General features: G+C 41.8%; 1 protein-coding gene across 1 annotated transcript; it reads right to left on the bottom strand.

Annotated features, from left to right (window-relative positions):
* Positions 1–58: 58 nt before the first annotated feature.
* On the bottom strand, positions 59–27,570 carry LOC125306473 (cadherin-18-like). The gene is given in 13 exon segments (XM_048261880.1): positions 59–881; positions 1,186–1,437; positions 4,240–4,354; positions 6,255–6,376; positions 8,045–8,181; positions 9,134–9,387; positions 9,479–9,666; positions 9,968–10,135; positions 14,145–14,264; positions 15,615–15,725; positions 15,728–15,908; positions 22,163–22,685; positions 27,412–27,570. Coding segments are annotated over 12 exon segments (2,430 nt in total). The 5' UTR covers positions 22,427–22,685; positions 27,412–27,570; the 3' UTR covers positions 59–363.

Genomic DNA, 27,570 nt, shown 5'->3' with positions numbered 1-27,570 from the left:
AGGATAAAAATATTAAAATTGTGTTTGATATTCTATGATATGTACCACAGAACACATACAGGAGTCATTAACTTTATTAAGCAATATAAAATATACACCAGGGAAAATAACTTCCTCTCTCAGTCTCAGATATTTTTTACATAATTGTGTGCTTTTTAATTGAAAAACACATGTTGTCTCCTTCCACTTGTAGAACCTAGTGAAAAAGAACAGTCAATACAGTACATCAAAAGTGAACAAATCTGCACAGTTTTAAAAAACAGAGTCTCTGCTGAATCCTCTCATTAGGAAATGAGTCAGATGGTAAAAAAAAGTAGTTTTTTGTTTTTTTGTTCCTGGCCTCATATCAAACACTGATTGATGTCAGGGGTTGTGCTCATTGTCATGCTCCCTAAATAGTATGGACAGTGTGTGAACCTCCGGGCCCCAGTCGTCCAGCTCTGCTGGGTCCAGCTCAGATGGCACCCCAGGGAGGTCCAGCGAACTGATGGAGCCAGTGGGGGAGCCGTGGCCCTCGTAGGCATACGTCTGGAGGGAGTCGTACGGCGGCCCTCTCATGTCCCGGTCGGCCACCACCACCCTCTCCCTGATGACCCTGTGGATGTCCTCCTCGTCCAGCATAAGCGACGTGCAGCTGGCCCCAGCGGCAGCAGCGGCGGCGGCCACCTCCCAGGCCTGGGCCAGGGCATCCCTCCGGAGACGAAGCTCCTCGGCGGCAGCTGGGTTCCTCAGTGCCACGATGTCAAAGGCCTCCGTGTCCTCCTCGCCTCCACCCTCGTCGTCGTATGTCACCACGTTCTCCCGCACGTCCTCCTCTGAGATGATGAGGGGTTCCTTCTTGCTCTTCTTGCTCCGCAGGGTGACAAACAACACAACGATGGCTGCATAAAACAAAAAAGAGCAGATAGAAGTCTTTACTGTGCCACCTGGAGCAAGTGAAGCACAGTGAGAGACAGTTGGGAACTCAAGGAGACAGTATGTAGAGCAGTGATGGAAGCAAAGCAGTTCCAACCAGATCTCCTTGTGGACCTCTGCATGACTGCTTTCAAGCTCTGAAGTGTTTTATAAAGGAAGATAAGATGAAAAAAGTTCCTAAACACACAAAAATACTTTGGTCTCTGAACTTGAGATTTACTCTGACTTTTCTCTTTCTTCCCTTCATCTCCCACCCCCTCTTGCTCTTACCCAGCAGAATGACGATGCAGAGGAGGATGGCGACGAGGGCTCCGGTGCTGAGTCCAGCAGAGGACAGGAAGGCCTGTGCCTGGCAGGCCCTGAGCCGGCCGCCCCTCTGGCAGGGGCACACGCGCAATGTGAGGGTGCTGATGCTGCTGAGTGCCGGCTCGCCGCCGTCCCACACCTCCACGGCCAGCTCGTACAGCTCCTGCTCCGTCTGGCTGAAGCCGCGTCGCTGCGACACGATGCTCGCACTGTTATCTGGTGCAGGACGAAACACAAACGAGATGTTGTTATGGTTTGGTTGCTTTTGTTGTTGTCGAAGTCTGCAGATGCTGGGAACCCCTAAGGGAATGCGCTTGGTGTTATGGCAGATGGACAACTAGGCTGTCGGCTAGTTCATTATTGGGAGGCTACAAAATGCTCTGAAATAAAGAGGACTAGAATTTGGCAAAACTGTAGGTCATTATATATCAGAACTGTTCTCCTGACAGATGGAGATGATAGTGTTTCAACTGAATAAAATCAGGAAGCTTTTCCCCTGAGATTGTGTTCCATGTCTTTCACCACTCTGCTGGTCTTCTCTTTTTTTTTTTTTTTTGATAAAATAGAGGGAGCTGGTGGAGCCGTAAAAAACGCCTGTGCGGCGCCAAAAACTTCACGCCTTATTAAATCCACTCTGGCGCCTGGGCCTCAGCTCGTACCGGGGAGGCTTGTGTGTGTGTGTGTGTGTGTGTGTGTGTAGTGAGCATTTCAACCTCGCCTCCCCAGAGCCGAGGATCAGTGTGTGCAATCACGGCCCACCTCTTGAAAATGCAGATTCATGTTCCCCTCGGAGTGCCGAGCCTCCCAATAGCCCGATGCCTGCGGCCGCCAGGGGAGACGCAGGCGGAGGGGGAGGAGCGCCAGTCTCCAGGCAAGAGCCTGCCTACTCGTGAATGTCAACACGGCCATGTGCAAACTGGAGCCCCTGGAGGCCGGTACCTTCCTCCACAGAACCCTGTCTGATTTACACTGGATCCGTGCCGAGGAGGGGTCAACGCAATGCTCATTGCCAGGCTGGGAGTTGAAATTTATTACGACACCGTCACCCACAGCTAGCTACCTAGAAGGGCTGGCTGAATGCCAGGCAATTTGCAGAGCCATGGAAGAGACTGCCAGCATGATAATACAAATAAAAGCACAAACCCTCCTTCCACTGGTTGCAACAGTGGTGTTCTAATGTTGTTTATTAGTAATTAGTAAAAAATTGAGTCATTTGTTGAAGCTGAACAGGCACCCACTGGTCTCTAGGCATAAAACACAGGAGACTCACTCAAACACTCTTAAACCCTCTTTCTGTAAACACATGTACTTTTTCTGTTGCATAAAAACAGCAATTTTTTGAATTGGTGTATTTTTAAATGCAATGGAAGTGCCTTGCGTAAGTAGTGCAATTAATTTCTCTGAAGAGGGATCCTGTGTGAAGGAACATAGCTTTGGCACTCTTAATAGCTGTAGTGGTCCAAAAACATGAGTGCAGCAGCTAAAGTGTGTAGTTAAAAAGGATTTCATGAAGGCAAGACAGATGAAGCAAATGGGGGTGGGGGGAGGGGACTAGAGCCCATAAGAGACACTTCTGTCACTAATGTCCCCTGTGTGACAGATGGGACACGTGGATGTGCATTTACAGGGCTCTACAGCAGCCTCGCACTCCCCTTGACGATGATCACATTGGTAATCTGTGTTGTCGCGTGAAACGTGTGTGTCAGCTCGAGAGAGTCGTTCGACTCGCACCGACAGAGTGACAGGCATTTTAGACACAAATAAAGAAGTGAATAAATTAATCAATCAAGAATGAACTAAGAAGGTCACTTGGAAAGAGCAAGGATGGATGGCATATCCCACAACCTTAACGAATGCAAAACCAAATTTGTCATGCCACCTTGAGAATTGGATCCACTCCACAATTGAACATCTTCATTCTTTGGCCCATGGTACACCTTTCCATCCTACACTGACATTGGACTGGAAGATACAGTACGACTAACAAACAGACAAACCACACTGCAAATATAACCTCCTTTGTGTGGATAATTAGGGGTGTTAATTAAACCAATGTGTTACCTAATGTACTAATGAATGAATTAATTGAGGGTGTTAATTAATTGACACCCTATTTATATGAAATGAATAAGAACAAAAACAAACCAACCAGAATGTTTCTGTTTGTTCTAAACAAGCACACTGTTTTATTGTTTAAAGGCTCAGTGGTGCTTCATTGATCAAAGATGCTGGCCTTGTACCAATCAGTGGCAGGAAAGACTTCTCCAAAGTGCTCTTAAGTGTTACAAGGGGAGACTCCCAGATGAGTAAACAGGACTGAACCAATCCCTCCATGGGGATGATGTTGCCTTAGGGCAGACAGCATGCTGGGCTTGAAGGCACACAGTTGGTGAGTCCTACACCCCTGATACAAAAACAACCAAAGGCACGTTAGCCTCTAAACATCTCAGGCTTAGTACACTCATTGTCTTCTGCATTGTGACAAGTACACCGAATCATCTGCTGGCCAGCGTATCCATGCAGAAGCGCACCACTAGTTTTCTTGGGGGGAAGGTGAGAAAGAAATGTGTCTTGATTTTTAAACAGAGGAAGCCTTGAGCTAGTGAGGAAATATAATACTGGTTGCCTGGGAAACAACACCATTGATACAATTCTGGTATGACAAAAAATAAAATAAAAAAAAAAAAAAAAAGAGACGTAAAGAAGGAAAAAGGACTCCAGGGGTAAGAGGGTGCACATGAGGATTATCCCTGTGACAACAACCAGTGCAAACTCTGCAGGCTTTGATTACAGAGAAGCTCCAGCAAACCGGCTCTCTTGAGACAGTTGGGTAAATGAGAACACCCTCACAAATCCATCATGTGACAATTTTCTGAAGGACTAATCACTTTTTAATGATCTATCTCAAACTGTTTGCGTTGTGTATGTGTACTTGAACCATCTGTGAGCTGCTTCAAAGCCCCACATAAATGAACACACTCGAGACTCAGCGTGTTTACAGCATGGCGCAGGTCGTACCTTCATTGTCCTTCAGGGTGAAATTGGGGTTCCCCGGGGGGTCACTGGGCAGGGTGAAGGAAAAGTGTCCATTCGCAAAGTTGTCTTTGTCTGTGGCCTTAATCGTTTGAATCACCTTCATGACAAAAGAGAGAGAGAAAGAAAGAAGAAGAGATTAAGAATAAAGCAGAAACAAGGAGAAAAAAGAAAGAGTAAAAAGAGAGAGAAGGGAGGCAGGATGTTATGAGGGGGGAGGCAGCAACATGCATTCAAATGGAGTTTGAGGATTACTGGTGTAATTGGACTACCTGGGGCTTTTCCTTCCCCTAGTTTTTGAAGGACATTGAAAACAGACTCTATCCTTTTTCCCTCTCTTTCTCACCCTCCAACTCTCTTGTTTTCTCTCCCTCTCTCCTTCCCTTCCTCTCTCCCTCTCTGCTGCTGTGTCCAGTTCTGCTGTTCCTCTGTGGGATGTTGTGGGCAGATCAGGGGTGGTGGGCGACATGCTAGGGCTCCTAGCTGATGATACTGTGTCAGCTTGTTAAACTAATTGGCTCCCACTAGCAGATGAGTAGACAGTGAGAACCTCCCTGCACTGTTGAGCTGCCTGCTCACCTGTAGGCTTGGGGATGCCCAAGTGAAAAAAATAGCCACCATTTGAATAAGCAAGGGACACAGTGGCTTTTACATCAGATATCATGCAACTATTAGTAGATTTTTTTCATTTTTACATACCTTAAATAATAAAGACGAAGTAACAAGAGCCAAAGAGAAAAGGGAGAGCATATCCTCACATCTCTCCCCATTTAGTGACTGGACTTCAAAAAGAGTGTCTTGTGTTTCAAATTATGCCTGAGCCTAGGGGGGGAAGCCAGACTTTTTTAGCAGTCTGACTCAATAAGGGGTCGTGCAGTGACATTCACGGCAACTCCGCGGAAGTGAGTGACACTTGGAGGTGTCGGAGAGATGAGGTTGCCGTGGTGAAATGTAAATTGCCGGAGAGAGTCACGATGGTCTGACTGCATCCTATGGTTATGGACTGATGAGACCCATACGTGAATTTCACCATTAGGACTGGCAGTGCCTTAAAGATGCTATATGTCACAAACACCTACATGCTCTGTGTTCTGTCGATATTACCTAAAGGTAGCATGTTAACCAGTAGCTTCAGACATCTCTAGTATCAAATACAGTGCAAGGCAATGCAAGTGTGCTGTTGCTAATGTAATTGTACATTCAAAACTACTTGAATCCTACAGAATCTTACACATAGCCTCTGTTAAGGTAGTTCCTCCACTAACCCATATAACTATTCTCTGGAAAATTTAAATGTAGAGACTATATTTAGTCTGAAATTGAGAATAGTCCTGTCATCATTTTGAAGAAGTGCAACTGTTTAAGAATCAATTCATACCGCATCACCATCCTCACAAGATCACAATAAAAAACAATTCATCATTCAGCCCTTTTACCTCCAGTTAATTTGTTACTGATATTTGTGAGAAGCATCTTGACACTTAATCTAAACAGACCTCGTCTGTCACGTGCCCTCAGTGCACAGATTATGTGCCACTGCCTAGTTAGTAATCTTCATTCAAGGAGAAAAATATGAAGAGAAAATGCTTGTGTGATGTGAATCTGGGCAGCCGCTCTTTGCTGTGCACAGACCCAATTTGAATGAGTGATGATTAACATTTCCTGCAAGCCAGCGCCGGAGAGTGTTCAATGCAGCACCTATCTGTTGGCGAAGACATTGGTGCATGCTGAATAATTTATAGGTTCAAGAGGCTGCAACGTCTGCAGAGCCACAGATAAATCCATCCCTGATGGTGTCAGACATATCATAAAGGGTGTGTGTGTGTGTGTGTGTGTGTGTGTGTGTGTGGGAGAGAGGGGGGGGATAGGTGGGAGGAGTGCAGTGGAGTATTTATTTATTTATTTTTTTTTTTTGAGTTGTCCTGCTGTCAAAGTGAAAGTAAAAACTAAATGGTGGTAATTACAAGAACTGGGGTTGTTTCAGAAGTAGGAGCCATGACTTGGCCAACCCTGGAGGATTCACACACAATGATGTCATTTTCAGTTTCAATATACGGCGCATTATCATTCACATCCAAGACTTGTACTGTGACCGGAACATAACTGACAAGGCTGGGATTATCTAGAAAGAAAAATGAACATACAGAAAAATAATCTTAATGACTAGGTTCATTCTTGCAAAATAATAGATATAGTAATACTTACAGCCATAAGACATACTGATATAATACTACTTAAATCAATGCAAAATGAATACATAAAGACATTGAATCATTATGCTGCCAGTTCTGAGCTATTAAGTGATTGTTTAATTATCGTGCCTGTTCAGGGTTGTAATAATAACTTTGTCTGGGTCTGGGGGAGTCTTTTTCTGAATGCACTGCAGTGAATTCTACATGTAATGTAATGCAAAGTAGCTCTCTATTCATCAGTCTAAATGGCTTGGCTGCACTGGGAATAACTCACTTTCATTTTTCATTTTTCCTTTTGGAGCTCAAATCCTCTCTGGACTCAGTTTGTTATTCTATTTCTCGAGGTCAGCTAAGTTACTCTTACATCATGTCAGGATTCAGTGTCTGTCTCACATCACATCAGCATTCAGTATATGACTAACACGACTTGTCAGTACAACATAACAAAATACAGACAGAGGACACAAACATCTTTCTCAGTTGTATACAGTATATGTATACATAAAGACAGATATACTATCTATTGCATATGACTTTCTCTGCAACCAGGCAATTGCAAACTCAACCAGCCCAATGTTCAGTGTACATTTTTAATTGCATCAGGGTCTCACACTACCCTTACCCCTGTCAACATTCAGCAATACAGTATGTCAACGATAGCATCCTATGCTATCTAAATGTTGGATGTGGCTTTGTGTTGGATCCAGACGGAAACATCACTCTATATTCCATCCCTCTCTAGCCATTCTATATGCTTAACTTCAATCCTAGCCTGGGTGAACCCAGACAAAACTGTTAAAAAAATTGAATTTGCTGGGTTCCCCCAGGCTACTTCCACCCCTCTGTAATCATTCTATATGTTTAACTTCCATCCACCAAACATCATTCATCTTATCATGATGTTCAGAATAGACTTTATTGTTTTAAATCCATAAGATCCAATAAGGCACCGCTGAGTTGTCACAGCAAAAAGACAAACAGCCAAAATGTGTCAATGTTTTTCCCCTCAACCAGCGCCCCCATGGGCACCCCCCTCCAAACACGTTGGGAACCACTGATCTAACAAGACATGTGACAAAACATGGCCCTACATAATTATATTCCACTTGACAAACAAATAGGAAGATCATGATCTGCACTGTCTCCACCTGTATGTACCATGTCTCCACCTGTATACGGCATAAACTGTTCATGAACTGTTCATGAACAGTTTATGTTAGACTCCAGAAGACTGTACGTAGACTAATGAAGGTAGTACATTATCATTTCCATGCCAGCTGACATTATCAATAGGCAGCAGTTTCAGTCCATTATCTGAACACCATTGTGCCGAAAAGGTTAAAGTAAAGGGTAATTGCTTAGATAAGCATGAAGGGAAACAAAGTGACAGAAATTGATTGACCTGGGAGTCTGGGACATCTCCAGCATTACACTGTGACAATGACTGTCTTAGCATTAGTCAGAAGTGTCAGAAGTTATGGAATAATCTGCCTGTATATCATCTACATATATGTTTCAGACAAAGACAACACAAAGCAGATAATAGTTTTTGCGAAGTCAAACAAAAATTAATGGAAATGTTACACAGTGTGGCTTACCAATCTCTGATGCCATCACTGTGATGTTGTGCCAGGCGGCCTCTTCCCGGTCAAGCATTTGCTTAGTGGTTATACGCCCAGTGTTGGCATCAATGCTGAAACTTGTATCTGCATGATTGGTTTGGTCAATAGAATACCTGAACAAATAAGACAAAAAGTGTCCAAAATACAGTTTACTTTCATTTGTGAATCACAATGGGCACTGAAGGGTCCTTTGAAAAAATGGACAACACAAACTATTCCATCTTTTGTCAAAACAAATACATTTCCACAAAAGAATAACTGTCAGAAAAATATCTATTCTTCACTGTAGAGACCTTGTCACATAGGAATACAGAATTTGAATAGGGCTTTGTCGTTATCACCAATATCGACCTGATAGTGGGTGGAGGGTAGCCTGGCGGGCCATCCTATATCATTGAAATGTATAGTCTGGAATCAAGCCATTCACCTCGCTTAATCCAAGGGGCGGGCAGAGAATTGTCTTTCAAACTGCCTAGGCATGCAATAGGCCAGCGCCAATGACCATATCCATTATCCGGTCGGCAAACGGCAAATACATCCTTCTTTGAAAGGAATGACTTAAGTGCATTGTGTTGCTCAACTTTCAAAGAAAAGCACAAGTCCAACTCCTCCAAAGCTGATGCCAACGCCGATTCAAACAACTGCTCTTCGTTTGCCATAGCCACCTTCCTTGTTGTTCACCGTCGCAGGACTGTCGTCATCCTGTTGAGCCCGCCTTAAGACTCTCTAACAAAATAGAGCGCTGTGATTGGATGACGTCCACGGCGTCAGCCAATAGATATCCCTATGGTTTGATACTAGACATACAGGCTGAGCAAATTAATTTGCCGCCGCTAGGGTGCGTCTAGATTTCTAGGCTAGGTGGAGGGGGCTGAAGTTGCTGAAAATATTCTGGTTGGTCGAGCCTAAATAAAATGTGATGCAACACTAATGTAGCCTACCTCTCAGACAAGAGGGATTTTCATCATTTTTCAGCTGTGACAACAAGACCAGAGTGAGGTTCCCAAAAAACAATCTGCTTGATGAGGGTAGAGTCACTATAAGAAGCATCTCATGGAGCATTACCTTACAGCGCTCTTGGTACTGTCGGGGTCCTGCGCAGTGACCATGCCCACTTCTGTCCCTGCGGGGGCGTTTTCGTAGACGTCCAGGATGTAATAGTCCATGGAAAACAGTGGCGCCTCGTCCACATCTCCAATGATGATCTTCAGAGAGGTGGTGTCTTTAAAAGGGCCCAGGTGGGAAAAACGGGAGTCCAGGTGGGTGTTGATCCCCTCAATGTGAAGAGTGTAAGCCTTCTTCTTCTCATAGTCCAGATGCTGAAACATCAGCAGACAAGTTCAAATGATGGCCTTAAACTGTCATAATTACATTTTTTTACATCATAATAATTGCATGTAAGGCAGGAACCTTTTTCAGCACGATAACTCCTTCTTTCTTGTCACTGTCAGTAGAGATAGCAAAAATGGCAGCTCCCTCTGAATTGGTGATGCGGTATGTCATTTCAGCATTGACACCAAGATCGTCGTCGTTCGCTTTGATTTTGCCCACTGCTTTCCCAACCTGTGCTGATTCAGGAACATAGAGCTGGTAGTTCTCTGTAGTGGAGTGAATCATAACAACCACTCATTCATTTCATCATTAGACTCTATGGACCACAGAGACAGCTTTGTCAGAGCAATCCATTTCATCAATCAGTGAGAGAGCAACTGGTTCTCTACAAGTTATTTATTAGTGAGTAATTCTGAGTACTGGTGCATTGTGCATTCAAACAACATTGAGGGAAATTCACATGCTATTTTCAGGACATTATAATTACTCATTGCATGTCATGCTCTGGATGTAATTGAATGAAATCTGTGGATGCTGGAGAGAGGGAGAGAGAAAATGAGCACCTACTCTGTGGGAACCTGGGGGGATTGTCATTGACATCCGTCAGAGTGACATTGATGGTGGTTGATCCAGACAGACCTCCCACCTGACCAGCCATGTCTTTGGCTTGGATGATAACAGTGTAGATCTCCCTGGTTTCTCTGTCCATGTTTGCCAAGGCAGTCCTAATGATACCTGCAGAGAAAAAAAAAAGATTAATGATCATGTGTTTTGTAGCCATACAATAAGAGAATGTGTGTGTATTGACAAATGAGGCTTTTAAAAATGAGTTTTCAAAATGATCTTTAAAAATGGAAGTTGGAAGACTGTATTTAAACAAGTCTTAATGGTTGTGCAATATTTACAGGGGTTTAAATACACCCCCAAAAAATGTCACATGGCGCAACCAAAAGTTTCTAAAAAAACGCTTCTATTTTTTGGTAAGTATATTGTACCTGAGAGTGTCTACAGTGCTTAACACATTATTATTTTGTAATTGACCTTGGTATTAAAAGTAACTTTAATCTACTATTTATTGGTTAAATGAGTATTTTATCTGGTTGTACCACCTGATGATGCGGTTGTGCCACCTGACTTTAAAATTATAATTTCAAATTTCAAATTATACAGACATCTTTTGGACACCTATATAACCTTTTGACTTTGGTAGCAAGTTCATCCATTAAATTTTCCAATACAATAAAGAGTTTAAATTAAAATAATGTTTTCTTCAGTTCTACATTGGTTGTACTACGACATATAAACTGTACAAGTCCAACTATGAAAAGAAAGTAGCTACTTTTATTAATATCTGAGGGAGATTTACAAACTTTTCACTCATCAGTAAAGGTCAACATCTTCTCCTCTTCAATTAAAAAAAAATGCGGAAAATATGAATGTGGTTACACTGCCCTGACATTTCAGATAACAGGCAGATGCACTTTGTGAGAACATTCTACCTTCTAAATGAATGTGTGTGTGTGTGTGAGTGAGTGAGTGAGTGAGTGAAAGAGGGTGAGAGATGTGTATCTGGGTGTATCTGTTTTTGTGCATGTTTGCTAGTGCATTTGTTTGCAGTTCATCTCTGTTGAAGAAACAAACATTGAACCTTTCCTGGTAGAGGGCACATGAGGAGCAGTAATGACAGTACTGACTTCTCACTGGAAACTAAATGATTGTTGGGGGAATGGGGGTGGTCCTTACAAGGCCATGTCCTAACTGTCCCCTTTCGCCGCCCCCTTGGCCTTTCTCCCATCCTTGCATGCCATCCTGCCAAGCCGCTCCCACACGCTTCACAGGTTTCAGAAAAGTGTGTGAGCCATCTGCCTGAATCGTGCCTTGGGGTTCAGCAGACCATGGAGTGGCCGCAGCAGGCAGGGGGAAACAGATTGAGTTTGCACGGTGCACCTGTACAAGCATGATGCCGCAGGGAACACAACCCAGGAGGCCAGGAGCGGAGGTGTGCAGCATCTGACATTTGGACTGGAAGCAAACACTGATTGGAAAAATTGCACAGTGAACTGTGTTTAACTTGAACAGCTGATTCAGGAGTAGATCACTCGAGAGTGAGTAAAGGCCAAGGGGCCTCATGGAGATGCTGGCTGATTGGGAGGTCAAGTCATTTTGTAATAATTTAAAGCAGACAGTTATCTATGAGCCTCTAGTTGCTGTAGCATATTCATCTGGTTCAAAGCCATGGCAAATGTGACCCAATTAAAAAGCCAAACACAAAACCCCAATCTCCCTGTACAAACACATACTTTAAACGAAGTGCTAAGGTTAACCAAGGTTAGCATTTGAATTGATGATAAATTGATGATGTATGTGAAAAACCTTTCAGGGATTCCATTGTTATTTGTTTATGTATTCTGTGGGAACATGGTGTGCCATATATTCATGTAAGCTGTTAGTCTTTTGAAGTAGAAAATTGTAAATTGTTTTTTTTGAGAATTTGGATTCTATGCTAGTATGGGCTGTGTCATTCATTGTAGGAACGGAGGAGAGAAAAAAGCCAGACACCTCAATCCGCCAGAACAAATAAGCACAGCCTAGAGAATGTCATACAGATTGTACCCTGCACATCCAGGCCAGATCCCACCTGCCAGAACTGGACATTTCACTCGAAAGCTTTGTTTTTTTAAGAGACATGCTAATGTTGAACAGTCTTTCTGGATTCAGCTAACAGCCAGAGGCCAAAAGTAAATAAACAACCAAACAGGAATGGACAATAGTGCATGATGAAGGAATGCTCATTAAGACCTAGTCTGTTCAAAAATCTGTGTTAAACATAAATTAATGATGGCAATAATAACAGCAAAAATGCTTGAATGCATTTAATTAATTGCCAAGAGATCTCTAGTGTTACACTAATTTTATTACAATACTATTTCTCACAGTAAGTAACTGTGATTAATATCAATAAACATGTGGAAGAATCAATTTAGACTAAAAATTAGTCATATCAAAAGGATAAAATGAGTCATATCAAAGGATGAAATTGCTCATGGGCTAAATGCCATGAAAAATATTCCAGGTGTACCTTTCAGGTAAACTAAAATGTTCCTCAGACACAGTTACAGACACATGTATATTCATTTCAACAAGAGATCAGTTTTTGACATTTCCATCCAAAGCAGCTGCGTTTGGAAATCAAACATGGGTGAACCAATGCAACAGACCTCATCACAGCACTACCGCATGCCCCATACATGAAGCATATGACATGCAATGCTGCACTAGATAACTCTGACCAAACAGCCTATGGCATGTGAAATGGTATTATTTTACATTCAGTGCATGTTCATGAGGCATGTACAGCTGGGTAGGTTTGAATGAACTAATGCTTATGTTGACATACAGTGATGAGACGTTAAGAGATAGTGCTGCCGTATGGAGCTGCCTGGAGAGTTACTCTAAATCACTAATGCAGTGACAGTGTTGACACTAATTAAAGGCAATTCCACAGACTGGGCACAACTGCATAAAAGGCCGCCTCCCATTGGGCTTCATGCATAGGTCTATATGTCTGGCTCTCAACTCTAGTGCAATTGTCATCATATGCAATCTTACTGAAATCCACCCAAAGCCATTATTCACTCTCTGTCTGTCGATTCCCCACTCTGTTGGAGCAGTATTCCCCACGGGCAGAATAATAACATGGTGGCACTGCTTCATTTTTAAAATGAGACAAGCCTAGTAGAATAACCTGGGACCATTTTACAATACTGTGTCCAAACATTACCAATGGAATCGTGTTCGGTACATCTGAAAGAATTAAAGGAATGTCTGTTGAGATGTACTGCTGGGCTTTGTAACTGAGTCTGTGGGGTTGTAGAATGCGTACAGCACTCAATGCTTCATCCAATTCTTCTAAATGAGCGTGGATAATGCTGTTCCACTCTCTGTGTTCTATGGCCCTAGCAATTTAGAACATTTCAGGAGTCATTCACATTTGAGGAAGAGAGCTCAAACAAATCAGCCTATTTTTCCCACTCTCCCTCTTTCTCTCTCTCTCTCTCTCTCTCTCATGTATCATCCTTTTTTGCTTATTTTTTACTCATTCAATCATTCTCCTCTCCTGTTTATACATCTACTGTCACACACACAGACACACACACACAAAACGCATGCATGCACAAACACACGCACGCATAAAACACATACACACACACACACACACACACACACACATTTAAGTGCTCTAAAGTTATGCTGTTAATTTTGACCAGGCTATTTTAAAAGCCTCAAACAAAAGACATACTCTGCCAGTGGTGGTTGCTTTCTTGTTCTTTCAAAAGCCTTCTTTCAGGCTGACTGTGTCAAAAGACGGGGCAGCATTTCATAGAGCCTTACTACAATTGAGAGCATGTCAATTACGGACAGCAAGGCCAGCACTGTTATGGAGAGACTCTGGGGTGGTAGAAGATATTCCACAGGCTCTCTACATTTAGGGGTTTGACTGATATTTTAGACCTTTATATCATTATTATTATTTGAAGCTATTTATACATATATATATATATATATATACACACATATACATATACACACAATAAATATATGTATATGTATATATATTTATATTCTGAAGCAACTATCACACAGTTGTTCCTGCTTATGTGCAAGGCTGTCTCTACAGGAGATCTCTCTTACAGGAGATTTATTTTATTCCCTGCAATGGAGAAAAAATCCAGTAAGATCTTACCAATTTTGGGGTCGACAGAGAAGTATGGATGTCCTTGTAAAATACTGTACACAATCCTGGCACTGTTTCCATAGGTAGGGTCATCTGAATCGGTTGCAGTGATTTGAAACACTGATGTTCCTTAGAAGAGTAGATTTAAGAACACGGTTAAAAGGGTTTGGTTCACTAAACTACAGTCTAAACACATGCCAAAACTGACCAGAATAGCAAACCCATAGTCAAAACTCACCATAGCAATTCATAACTTGCTACTTCTCAGATACTGCAATTAATCATGTCACAGCAGGCCATAATAACAAACATAGCCTTATCTTCTTCATACTTGTAAATCCTCTAGGTTTGGAAATGAAGATGACTTAATCCAACATGTTATAATCCATAGAGTAGGCCTAGCCTAGGCTATGTTGGTGTCACAAGATGAGACTTAGGTACATGAACTATAAACAATTTGTTTGAGACAATGCGTTTGAGGTAGCTAAAACTCAGTTTACGTGTAAACAAAAGGGCCAAAAGCATACAAAAGTCATGCTTTTATACAAATATCTAGATACATGTAAACGAGCCCTTAATCTCTTGAACACAAAACCCCTGCCATCCCAGTCAATCCTTCATTACTGGCATCTTTTGCATGTTGAGATCAGTACTTCACTGATTCTTTGGAAAAACATCTAGGAACTAGACACTAAAAAAAGCAGTGAGTGATCATTTTCCTTTTTAACTTTACATTAGCAAAGACCATGCAGACAACTAAGACATCAAACAGGTTGAAGCATAATGCACAGTTTTCAACAGAGCTGGACGAATGCCCCTTGTTTAGAAATGTTCAGAAATGAGTCAAGTTGCCTGAGGAAGAAACCCACAGTATTACATCCTTTTTGTCATGTCAACACGTTCAATTACCACTATCTCAGTTACACTATGGGACAACTATGATATAACCCCTAAAGGATCATGGGACCACTACACATCTCACTAGAACACAGAGCCTCATGAAGCACATGGGAGCTCTCCCTGTTCAGAAAAACAACATTCAAGGCACCAGCCATAAGCCTCTAACCTGACTCTCGCCAGATGAATTTCGTTCTGCATGTGCTCCGCCTAGCTTCACTCACATCCATCTGTGACCTCTTCCATTGAGAGTGATTTCTGCACCCGATTTTATGGTACAGCCAATCAGGACGCAGGGCGGGAGTTTCATAGATGTGACATAGCGTAGAAGCGACTGTGTGACTGTTATCAGCGTCACGGGTTGGCTTCGATGTGAGTGGTTGAAGTAGCACGTCAATAGATGACGGACAAGTGGCTTATTCAATCATATGCAAGCATTTTTTGATTAGGCCCAGCCTTCTGAAGCAACACTCCAATGGATTGGTCCCAGATGGATGAGTGGAGCTAGGCGGAACAAAATTCATCTGGCAAGAGTCAGGTTAATAAGCCTCCTCCGTGATCCCAGAATCCCCGTAGTCTCACCAATATCTGCCATCTCTGGCACAGAGGCTGTAAAGGGGCCATCGGGGAACTTGGGTGCATTATCATTAACATCCTGGACCTTGATGATGAATTCCGACTCAGGCTCTATGGCTCTGCTAGTGTGCGGTCGATAGCCTGGGCATGGAGGACATAGTGGCTCTTCTTTTCCCTGTCCAGGCTCTTGGTAGCATGGATGTCACCGGTGACCTCGTTGATGATGAATATGGTACCAGCACCTTCCCCTGAGAGCAGGTAACGCACTGATCCATCGCCTTTGTCTGAATTAGAATGTAGCTGATAGAGTTCACACACACACACACACACACACACACACACACACACACACACACACACACACACAGAGATGGGGGAGAGTGAAAGATAATATAGTATACCTCAACCATGGTCTAGTCATGGTCTACAACTTCATATCTCTATCATTACCGGTACACTTTATTAAACTCTGGCATTTTCATTTACTTCATGATCAGAGTGTCATATTGATTCTGAAATATTCAAGAGAAATTGTAATGAAACAAATTCAAAGCTATGAAACCCATCAAAGAAGGAAAGTATGCATGCCACAAATATGCCACAAATACTTTCTCCAGTGTTAGGTTTGAACCCTTTTTGAAGTTGTGAATTGACAATGGCAATCTCTCTAGCCGTCCACCAGTGGCCTTAACATCTCACATCATGAAAGATCAAGATACCCCCCCTCAGACCACCTCTCTGGAACCATTGCAGTTTGCCTATACCACCCTGAGTTGGGTGTTGTGTTGTGTGGATGCCATGATCTACAGTACCTGCTTCAGCAAGCCCCCTCTCACCTGCACAAAGCTGGCAACATAGTGAAGATTATGTTCTTTGAGTTCTCCACTGCTTAATTAAAGCACAATCAAAAACTACCTGATAGAAAGACCCCAGTTGAGGGGGGTTGTGTCTGAGCATTTGGTAAATGCAGCTAAGGAGCACAGCATCCAGACTGGGCTCTTTTTAATTTCAACTCTGAGTTCTGTCATCTGCAAAAATCCAGTTGTAAGGAGGTGACTGAGTAGCGCTGAGTAGGCAACTGAGTGTGGACAGCCATCTGCTATGAGATTCACCTCATGTCACCAAATAAAGTAACATTCATCACTGTGTACATGGACAATGTTGGCTAAGCACTTGAGTGGAACACACATATTACTGTTACATGCTTGTTTGGGAAATACTTGTAAAAACATACCAAACAGTGATTGAATCATTCAGACCGCAAAGATTTGTCATTATAGGGAATCCGGTTCCTGATCTGAAAGTCTAACACTAGGTGGGTTTACGTGGACAATCTTTTGTCATTCCGAAACTATTCCGATTGGAAAATGTATGCCATCTGTTCACATGGGGTAGGCTACAGTACGTTGTATTCTGATCAGGTGCTTAAAGGCACTCTATCTTTGATCGGAATTGCCATTGTTGCTTTACTTTTCCTTAAGAATATACAGCAGGCACAGCAGGCAGATACAGTAGCCTACACCACCTCTTTCATTACGATTAAAAATGTAATCGGATCGGCAGTTTTATTCAGATCAAGGTGTTAATATGTGTCATTTTTATTCTGATTGATCCATTTTCCCAATTCTAATCGGACTAAAAGTGTAGCCTACATGTAAATTCATCTAGTGAGGTATTCTACAGGAATGGCAGAGCAGACTCTTATGCTACAGCACTTCCTGATAAAGCTGAGGTCCTCTAATGTGTGCATCAAGATGCTGATCTTTTACCAGTCGGTTGTTGCGAGTGCAATTTTCTTTGCCGCCATCTGTTCGGGCAGCAACACCAACTCGAGTGATTCAGAGAAAGACTACCCCACATAATGGACAGCACTTCACATCCCTTGCATGACCTAGTGGTCAGACAACAGAGGGCTTTAAGTCAGAGATGCCTTCAACTCTGTTGCATTAAAGGAACCATATGTAAGAAATGTATTTCAATTAATCATAAAATGGCCCTGATATGTCACTAGACATTAAGAAATCATGTTCATTTCAAATACAACTACAACAGTAGTCCGGCCAGGATATTGTCATTTTGTCATGCCATGTTGTGTTTTGGCCTGATGCGCCACCCTCCACCTATCTACTAATCACAAAGTCAGTAGTGTTTCGGCATCTGGGTTGGCAACCTCGAGTCAGGGGGGAGGGGGAGGGGATACACCGCTCTACAGTAATTTGAAAGTAATTGCAGTACCAGTTTTGGCCACAATCTTACATATGGTTCCTTTAAGGACCACCACCAGAAATTAGGTGAGGAGATCTTCTAAGCGACAAAGAACAATGCACAATTCTATTTCTATCTGAATGTCCATGGTAACAAATGTATTGTCTGCCTGGAATACAAATGAGTGCCATGCATGTTCTTTTTGTTATAACAAATTGCCCAAAAATGCCACTTCAGTAAAACTCTAATGTCTTTGTTGCAGTTTAATAATATGCCTCTGTGCTAAATAGGTTGGTGATTGTTTAATTGCATTACAATCTTCTGCAAGCTATAAGAATGTCTGGTGCATAGCCTTTATGCCATATATATATATATATATATATATATATATATATATATATATATATATATATATATATATATATATATTATTATTATTATTACCATGTCAAGGTAATAATAAGATGAATAATAGTACAACAATACTTTCATGTCTTTTTTCATGTCAGATTTTTCATGTCTTCAGTAAAACTGCAGTCTTTGTTGCAGTTTAATAATACATAAATGCTATTTGCACCCATTAAATAATAATAAATAACAACAACAGCAAACATATATATACTCTTTTTGATCCCGTGAGGGAAATAAGTGCTCTACCGACAACAGCAAAGCAACATAAATTCTTCAACAATCAAATGTTATACAATATGAAAACAAAAATCACCGGTAGCCTGCTTTAAACGTAAAATATAGCCTACCTACAATTATATGTTTATATTATGTTTACCTGCAATTATGTTTATAGCCTGATCACCTAAAGTTAGCCCACTTTGACAATAGTTAACAGTGGTGTAATGGTTTGAAGAGGTATATCTCATGCAGGAGTCCTGGGCTTGATACCCAGGTGATGCTTGTTTTTTCGAATTCACCTTGCATAAGTGCATTTGCTAAATATTTTACCATTAGCTTTACAAATAGTTAGCCAGCCAAATACCTCTACTGATCTCCAACAAGGAAAATAGGCATGTGCAATTAGTGTAGGCGAAGCAAAAGAAAAGCTGTGAATGCAAGTTTATAAATTCTAGTTGCCAAGCACAGCACGCGCTAGGCTTCAACTCAACTCTAGAGTAGTGGCAGATGCTGTACCTCCAGTACACCTTGATTGATCCCCCATACACTAAGAGAAATTCAATTTGAAGCAGCCCAAAGGATTGCAGTTACACTAACATCAAAGACAGAAATGTTCATAAATGCTGCATACACACAGGTGCATACATGTACACATGCAGCGTCCATATACCATATTCAGGTTCAAGTGCCACAGGGACCCAGGTTTGAATATGACCTGCAACACCATTTCCCAACCCACCAACCCTCTGCCCTTTGCCACCCGTCACTCTTCACTGTCCTGTCTGAACAAAGGCAAAAACATATGCTATATTCTGTACTGTATGTATGGTCTATAATATTAACACGTTTATCCTAGTGCACAGAACACTACTCAGGATCAGAGTTAATGTAAGTCCATGTGGTGGTCCCTGAGACGCTACCCCTTTATCTTTGTCCTTTATGTGGTATAGTACAGTGTTTTCAACCTTTTTTGTGCCACGGCACACTTTTGACACTTAAAATGTCCCACGGCACACTAACATCCTGTGTGAAGAAAGAATAAACATACCATAGCCTAAAATTTCAAATAATACACAGATATGGCCTTATTATGGCTTCTAAGACCTGCTCAATAAAACATGCACACTCTGTTTCATTTGTAGGTGACTATATCTAATGTAACTGTTGTTATGAACTGGTTATGTGATGGTTCTGTGAATACTGGATACGGGGCCCACGTTGTACAATGCCTGCATACCACAAATAGTGCAATCATACAATCAATAAGAGCATGTGGTTATAAATTCTTTGATGCAACAGTTGCTTTTCTGGACCAGTGAGTGACATTTGGGTAATTTTCTGCGCCACACCTGATGATCTCTCACGGCACTAGTGTGCCCCGGCACAGTGGTTGACAAACACTGGTATAGTAGATGAAGACTCTGATAAAGATAAAGACTTTGTTTCTAAAATACACATTCTGCAGATACTGTACAGTTTCTGTGTCCTTGGGTGTACATAGCATTGCCGGCAAGGCAACAGACACCTGGGTGTGTATATCTGCCATGCCAAGCTATACACACCCAGGGACACCACATGGGCTGTTCCCACTGGATACAAGTAGCATTGATGGGTGTTGAAACTTGTGTGCAAATAATCTCCCTTTAATTACGTAATGCATGATCTGAAATTGACAGCATGGTCATTGTATTTTAACATTTTAATCAAATTAATTTTGCCCTGGTAATAATTCTACACACATGGGATGGTGAATCCTGATGTCTCAGGAACATGAAGGGATACCAATGGCATAGCTCAGGAGTGGTCAGCTGTAAAGTTGATACCCTTTTAACATGAACATCTTTACTTTAAGGTAAAATTGTGACACAGAGTTTCTTTGATTTCGCAGCTTTGCAGCTGGCATAATGTTTATCTTGTATGATTACTGAGGTAGACAATGTGAAAAAAGTTGGGAGCAGTACAAAAGCCTTCCCAGTGAGGTCTGAGCGGACAACATTCACAGACATAGACACATAAATGAATGAATAAATTAATAAATAATACATAAATAACAGGCTGCACAGTAACTAATTCACATACCATAACATCATTAAAGTATGTAACACCCATGAGGGATTGATTACCACTCACTGGGAACAAATAGTTTTAAAATGGCTTGTGTCCTTGATTGCATGTCCTTATACCCCCACCCTCACACCTTACATGAAACAAGTGCTCCATTTATGTTTCAAAAATGTTTTCTTCCCTGAGGACACATTTTATGATTGTTACACAGTATTATGCTGTGACCCTACACCTGTGTCTAGGAGGATGAGCTGGGAGTTGCTGACGTCTGATTGTTTGGCCAGCCGTATTCTGGCAGACCCTACATGACTAGACGAAAGTTGAGGCCACGTGCTGTTTGCAATTTCCTCAGAGCAAATTCATCTTGTTCTACGTGTGCAGAATGATTTAATACTTAGCACGGCACTGATCTACCTCATATCTCAGGTGAACCAAATCCATAGCTGACAAAAACACTGCAGCCACTCATGAAAACCGCTGATACTTAAATGTTAAAGTTCCTAAATGTTAAACTGCAAAAACATGTAGAAATACAAATACATATCTAATGCTGTGGATGAGAATGTCATCCCATGAGTTTTACACTTTACCTATATGTACGGTGTGCCCAGTGTAAAATTTAAACCAAGGCATCTAGATATAATGTGGTTGGGCAGACGTGCCTCTAATAGCCATCAATGGCTGTCTGTTAGCATCACAGCAGTCAAAACAAATCTAGCCAGTGTAACTCACATGTTCAGCTCAGGTGTCTTGGGAAAAGACCCACGGGTCACTGCTGATTCTCATTTTTGACCTTAGCCATCTGTGTCCTCATCACCTTGCTATGTTCGCAAAGTGTCAATACATCATGTCACTATAGATTTGCAACATTGTTGCAATCCACTACTATCTGCACTCAACAGAGGACTGGTGGGATGCAACTTTTGGTGATAGTTTGCTTTAAAAACCCACTCTGCTGTCTGGTATTATAATATCCTATGTTGAGTTTTTCCCCCAGGGGTTCTTAACCACTTTTGATGAGGAAGGACTCCTAATGAAGCTGGTTCTAATAAGATATTTTGCATTTCAAATACCAGAGGACCTTTTTAAGGGTACACAAGATCTAGGAAGCACAAGCGGAAATGTACACAGGAAGTCATTAATGCCATGATCTCCCTCACATTAATCTCTCCCAACTCATGTGAGACACTGCTTCATCATACTCCTATTTAACACACCCAGAGTGTGAGATTATGAGTCAGCCACTTAGGAAGTCAAATTAATTTCTACTGCAATATATATGCAGTATTTGGAGAAGGAAAACACACGTTTCTGGACAGGAAAGATAAACAGAAGAAAGAAACAAAATTCCTCTTGGTAGTCACAGAACAATGTGACTAGCCGTGCATAAAGTGATGTGACACGGAGTTACATAATTAAACATTTTACAAAATCATGGGCAATTAGTGAAATCAATTTGTAAAAAAGCTTGCACATGTGCAACTTAAAGTCATGTAGTTGTTGTATAGTAGCACTTATATAGGCCTATTAGTATAATAGCATTTTTGGCACCTTAACGTGCCAAATGCATAGTATATGTATTACATGCTCACCAGTGTAAGGACACGCTTACAAATTGGCCTAATTATGAATGCATATAAAAACCACCCATTTACCTTTCCAACATGCTGAGCCTCTGGGCCTATGTGTTCCTCCAGAACATAGAACTGATTCCAAATCCACCCTCTCTTGGGCCGGTGATGCGTGTCTTTTTCCTGGTCTGCTGGTTTGGCTTGGTTCAGGCTTTGGTTCTGGTTCTGTGCGAGTGCAGTTCTGACGGGGCTGGCCGGTGAGGGTGTGCCTGCGGTGGTCAGCACCACACCGAGACGCAGCAGCAGCAGCAGGCAGAGGCAGTGAGAGACCGTGCTGGATAATCGCATGGTAAGAGCCAAGGGGTGGCAAACCCACTCTGTGCACCCCGGGGCACACTGTCCACTCAAAGGCCACTGACAGGCAGCTGTCCACCAAGCATTTAGATCAGACCTATCCAGAGGCTTCTGCTGTCGCCCATTGTGTTACATCCACCGATCGGGAAGCTCCTTTTAGATCACACACGCTGAGGAAAGAGGTCAGGCATACTGGGTGAAAATGGTGGTGCAGTTGGTTCATCAGAAACAGGAGGATATATCCATGTTGTATCTGTGAAGAAAAGAAAAAAGGACAGAATCATAGATTAAAACTTGACATCTTTAATAGGTCAAACTTCACTTTCTCAGGTGCCATTTGGAAATACTACAGCAAGTGGTGCTATATCCTCATAAAATAGGTTTAAATGCAGATATTTTTGATAGATTTGACTAAATTGGACCATGAAACCCTTTCTAAATGTGTCCTACGATGTCTCTTGGTTTTGCCCAAAACACTTGTACCTCTGAGTAAAAGTGAGCTTTGGGCACAGTGGCACATGCTTCCGTTGATGCACTGAACACTGACTCCCTGGCTCTGCACATAGTATACATCTCATCTGGCTTGAAATATAGTCAGGGTAGATTCAAAACTGCCATTGTATTTAATGGATTAATTCAATACTTAAGAATTCCACTCATAAATGGTTTTGTCTTGATATGAATGTAAGTATGATCTTGGCAATAAATATACAAAGGAAAAATGTAGAAATATAGGGCTTGTCATTTATGATGTTCAGATTTCACTTATGAATACGGTAGTTACAGATAATATAAATCTGGTAAAATAAGCCCAAACCCGCTGAAATTAAAGCGTGAGTCTTTCTCTCTCTGCCTCTCAAACTCATATTAAAAATGCTTTATTGGCATGGCAATCTTTGCCTGTCTTTCTTTCTCTCTCTCCTTCTCTCTCTGTCTACCCCCCCAGTGGTGTGTGAAATAGATATATAAGCTTGACATGTGTATAAACTGTTAATCTCCGGGGAAGCTGTAACATACTTTTCTCCAGCAAAAGCATTTTCTGTTTTAGCAGGAGTATTTGATCTGATAAAAACATTGTGCATTTTCATGCTTATTCTCAAGCTTCCCCAAATAAATCTGTACACCTGTCAGTGACAGACAAGCTTGGCTGAGAAATAGCTCAGAAAAAATGCTATTTCATAAATGATTTATGTGGCTGAGGTGAAAAACTTTACAGAGAATGTTACTCATTACTCCCTACTCATTTTCACTTCTCTAACAACGTAGGATGTTACATTGTTATTGAAAGAACAAATAAAGAATATATTACAGCCACAAGGACAGAAAAAAGGGATGTAATTTGTGTTGAGGGTTTTTCGGATAATTCTGTCACACTGTAATTATGAGTCAATCTCAAACATTCACTTTATTCAGTAGTTCCGTATCTTTGTGTCCATGTACTCCATTCTGCCCCTCTCTTGCACCCCTCTCTTGCTCTTGTACCCCATAGTCTATATAATGTATTGTCTGTCAAAGCCATGTTTCAGTCTGGCAGTGATTTACTCTCTAATCTCTTATTCATTTTGGATGTGCCATTGGCAGGTCCAAACATCACCTGACATCACTGCAACTCTCAAGCCTCTGTGTCTGCAGCCCACAGGGGCAGGGGGCTCTTAAAGCACGTCGGCTGCTTATTATGTCAAGATGCCCCTTGACCTGTTGTTGTCATGTGAAGGCACTGGGAATGGAGGATGACACGAGTGGTCTTGAATGTGATGCCGTGCCTCTCTTTTCACACCATGATTCACTAGCCAGTGCTTGGAAGGGCAGAGGCGTTTGACTGGTGCGAGTTAAAAAAAAAAAATCAGCCTGTAATGATAACAGAAACTTCTGCAGAGACGTACTTCCCAGCCGCCTGGTTGTAAATGGAGTGTGATGACTGGAAATTGATTTACTTTATTACTTTGCCTGGCTGTTCCTGATGTAACTCAGTGTAGCAAACTGATGGCTTGCTCAAAAATACCAAGCAACTTCCCCCAAGCTACTGCTCTATGAGGCAGTTACGCAAGAAAGATTGCAGTAGAGTGAAGGGTCTCTCACACTGTGATGATACTGAACCGCCACAGCCATTCTTTTCAACTGACACTCTGATCAATCCTAAAAAAAAAGTAATTTAATGAAATGTAAGGCAGGAAAAATGGTCTGCTTGGCTTTGGGAGGTGTTCACAGCCTGGGGAGCCAGACTGACTCCAGTTCCTGCACTGCAGAGTTATGCAGTCGGTAATGCAGCATCTCATATGCTGTTTACTTATATGTTGTTTACAGATACCAGAGCAATTTCTGTATTTTAAACTCACTACACTTAGCTATAGCAGATGTTAAGCAGCATCAGTGATAAGGCGAGTGTGTCTCAGCTGTAATCCATCACTCTGCCTCCCTTACAAGATTACAGTCGTTGTGATGATGACCAGCCCAGACCATTTTGCCTAATGGTTAATAGGTGTGGTCTCTGCCTGAGGAACTCACTAGGATGGAGTCTATGATTGGATAGCTTTACTGGAAGGGGCCGATAGACTTGTGCAAGGGCAATTGACATTTTATCAGTAATGAGACGTGTTAAATATATCACGAACCTACTAGCTGGGTGGCAATCAGCTGGCATAAGCACATGCATTACATGTCCACATACCATACACACTATAAAGTGTCCCTTCAGAGCCTTAACATGATTAATGCTAATAAAAGGCCAGTATGTTATATGAATTCCTTTTTAGTTCTCAGTGCATTTTGCTAACCTTGAAGTAACTGAACCAATATAGACTAATCATTATCAATTATCCCAGTCAGATTTCAGCTCTGTTCCTATGCATTAAAGCAATTATTCTTCTGGCAAATTGTGAAAAGGTCTCCCGAGCATGGTGCTTTAAAGAGATTTTAGTATTGTAACTGGGTTTTTGAGCAATACCGCCCATGTTAGCCACACATTCATCTTGTAAATGTGTTGTTATCAAAATAAAATTGGCACTGTGAAAAACTGTGTGCTACAAAGATTACATAGATGTTCACCATATAAAATAAGTATATAATTTAGCTGGGATAAGCATGTTGTAGAAAAATAGGATTTAGGCTTGCAACTCTATCCTGTAATTGCACTTCTATAGAGTAAATAAACAAAAAATAAATCATATACTGTACACCTCCTGCTATAGTCCAGTGATAGCAGTATGTGAAACTACCTTTTCCCCTGCCCCCTTTCAAGCCCTGAGATAGCCTTAATTCTGTACAGTATTTTTGTGCATATGTATTCCAAATAATCAATTTATGCTTCCTGTGTTTGCAAAATGATAAGCACCTTTATATTTAACACTTATTTTATAATTCTCCAAGGTTAGAAACTATGAATTTGGCTCCCATTCACTTGAATTGCTTGGAGTGCTATCTCTGCTATTTGGATTTTTGCAGCACTCTAGAACAATCCTTTTAATACTTTCAAATAACAGAGACAGATGTTTGGTGATTTTATCAGCTTTTACACCAGAGTCAAAATTGATGAGGACATAACTGGTGACATCAGTGATATATCCTTGTTCTATGTTTGAAGAGTAAAAGAGTTGACTAAATCAGACTGGATTCTCAAGGTCTTTTGAAAAAAAATTTGAAATACTGATTAGTATCCACTATAGGTTTACCAGGAGACCATGTGCCTGTGGTTTGAAAACATCCTCAACTGAAAATATGTTTCCAATTGGATGGAATTCACAGCAGTGTGTGTGAGTCAGGAACCCTCGTCATCCCAGACGTGTGTGTGTCACTCCTCTCAATGGTACCACTGAATACCTCCACCTCTTGCTGGCACACGCCAAAGCCTGGGCAATTGACTGCTCTTCTTCGCATTAGTGACACCTCTCATCATCTCCCCACATCCGTATCTCAGCAGATATACACACACACACCGACCACAAATCCTGTCTTGATATGATGACAGGAGCCTTTGGTGAATATCTCAGGAATATTCCAGCTGAAGGACTTTCTTTGAGCCAGTCATGGCAAAAACGCTGTGGCTGTTTTGCAACCTAAGAATATCACCCAGTTAGGAGTCCCCACTGTGTAATCTTGTGCAGCTAAAAAAAAGCCCTAGTAGGATGGGAGCAGCTGATTGCTCATTACAGGCTTAACATTAACAAAAGGGTCCCATCCAGGAAATGATCGAAAAACATGTCAGCACCTTGGCATGCTCACCATATGCAAAAAATAGGAAAGACTTCAACAACCTGGGATATTGTGACCCACCACCCCACCCCACCCTGCCTACACCAGATGAGACAGAGGTAAAGCACTGCCAGTGAGAATTTAAGGAGAGCTGTTAGCTTAGACTCTATGTCCACTATACACAGCATGAAGCGGAGCCAATCCAAAATCATACAGAGCCAGTCGATCAGATATACTGATCAATGAACATCTCACACTGGCATCAAGGATGCACGGTACAGGCGCACCTATACATGTTGTATGATAAAAAAATAAGATCTGTAGCAGAGCAAAGTTCAAATTGTGTCTTAAACAGACGTCCCATCACATGAAATATTACCACATTTAGGAAAGAAACAGAGAATCTATACTGTAATAAAAAATACAAACAAATGACTGAGGTATGGATAACCGAAATGAGCCCAAATCTCCAAGTTTCTAAATGATTCCCATTCCCATGTCCTCGGGATATTTTTTGACCTGGACACGCTACAGTAAATGAGGCGGGCCAGTGAGGAATTACCACCTAACTTAACTGTTACGGAGGCGCAGATAAAGTACTGTGACCACAAAATCAGGTTAAGGGATCGATTTGCACCCAAATGCACTGTCACACTTTGCCCTGGTGCTGCTTTCCACACCAGCTCACCCTTGCCAAATGGGGAAACAAGCAGAAAATAGTTTGGACTGCTTCCTAACGTGCATATGACTAAACTAAAGACAACAAAGGAGTGCCTGCTGGCGCCTCTTACCCTTTGTATCAGTCCCTGAAGAGTGGTAGGGGATGAGAAAGAAGAGAAAGGCTCCGAGTTACCATCCTGATTCCAGCTGCCACCCTGTGAGTCTGTGTGCGTTTTCTGCTCCCAATCCACCTTAGAGCAGAGCGGCGCAAAAGCAGAGCTCCCCAATCT

This window comes from Alosa alosa, chromosome 1, assembly GCF_017589495.1.
Source record: "Alosa alosa isolate M-15738 ecotype Scorff River chromosome 1, AALO_Geno_1.1, whole genome shotgun sequence".
Classification (NCBI taxonomy): domain Eukaryota; kingdom Metazoa; phylum Chordata; class Actinopteri; order Clupeiformes; family Clupeidae; genus Alosa; species Alosa alosa.
Note: the sequence above shows the minus strand (reverse complement) of the source record. Positions and strands in the feature narration are given on the sequence as shown.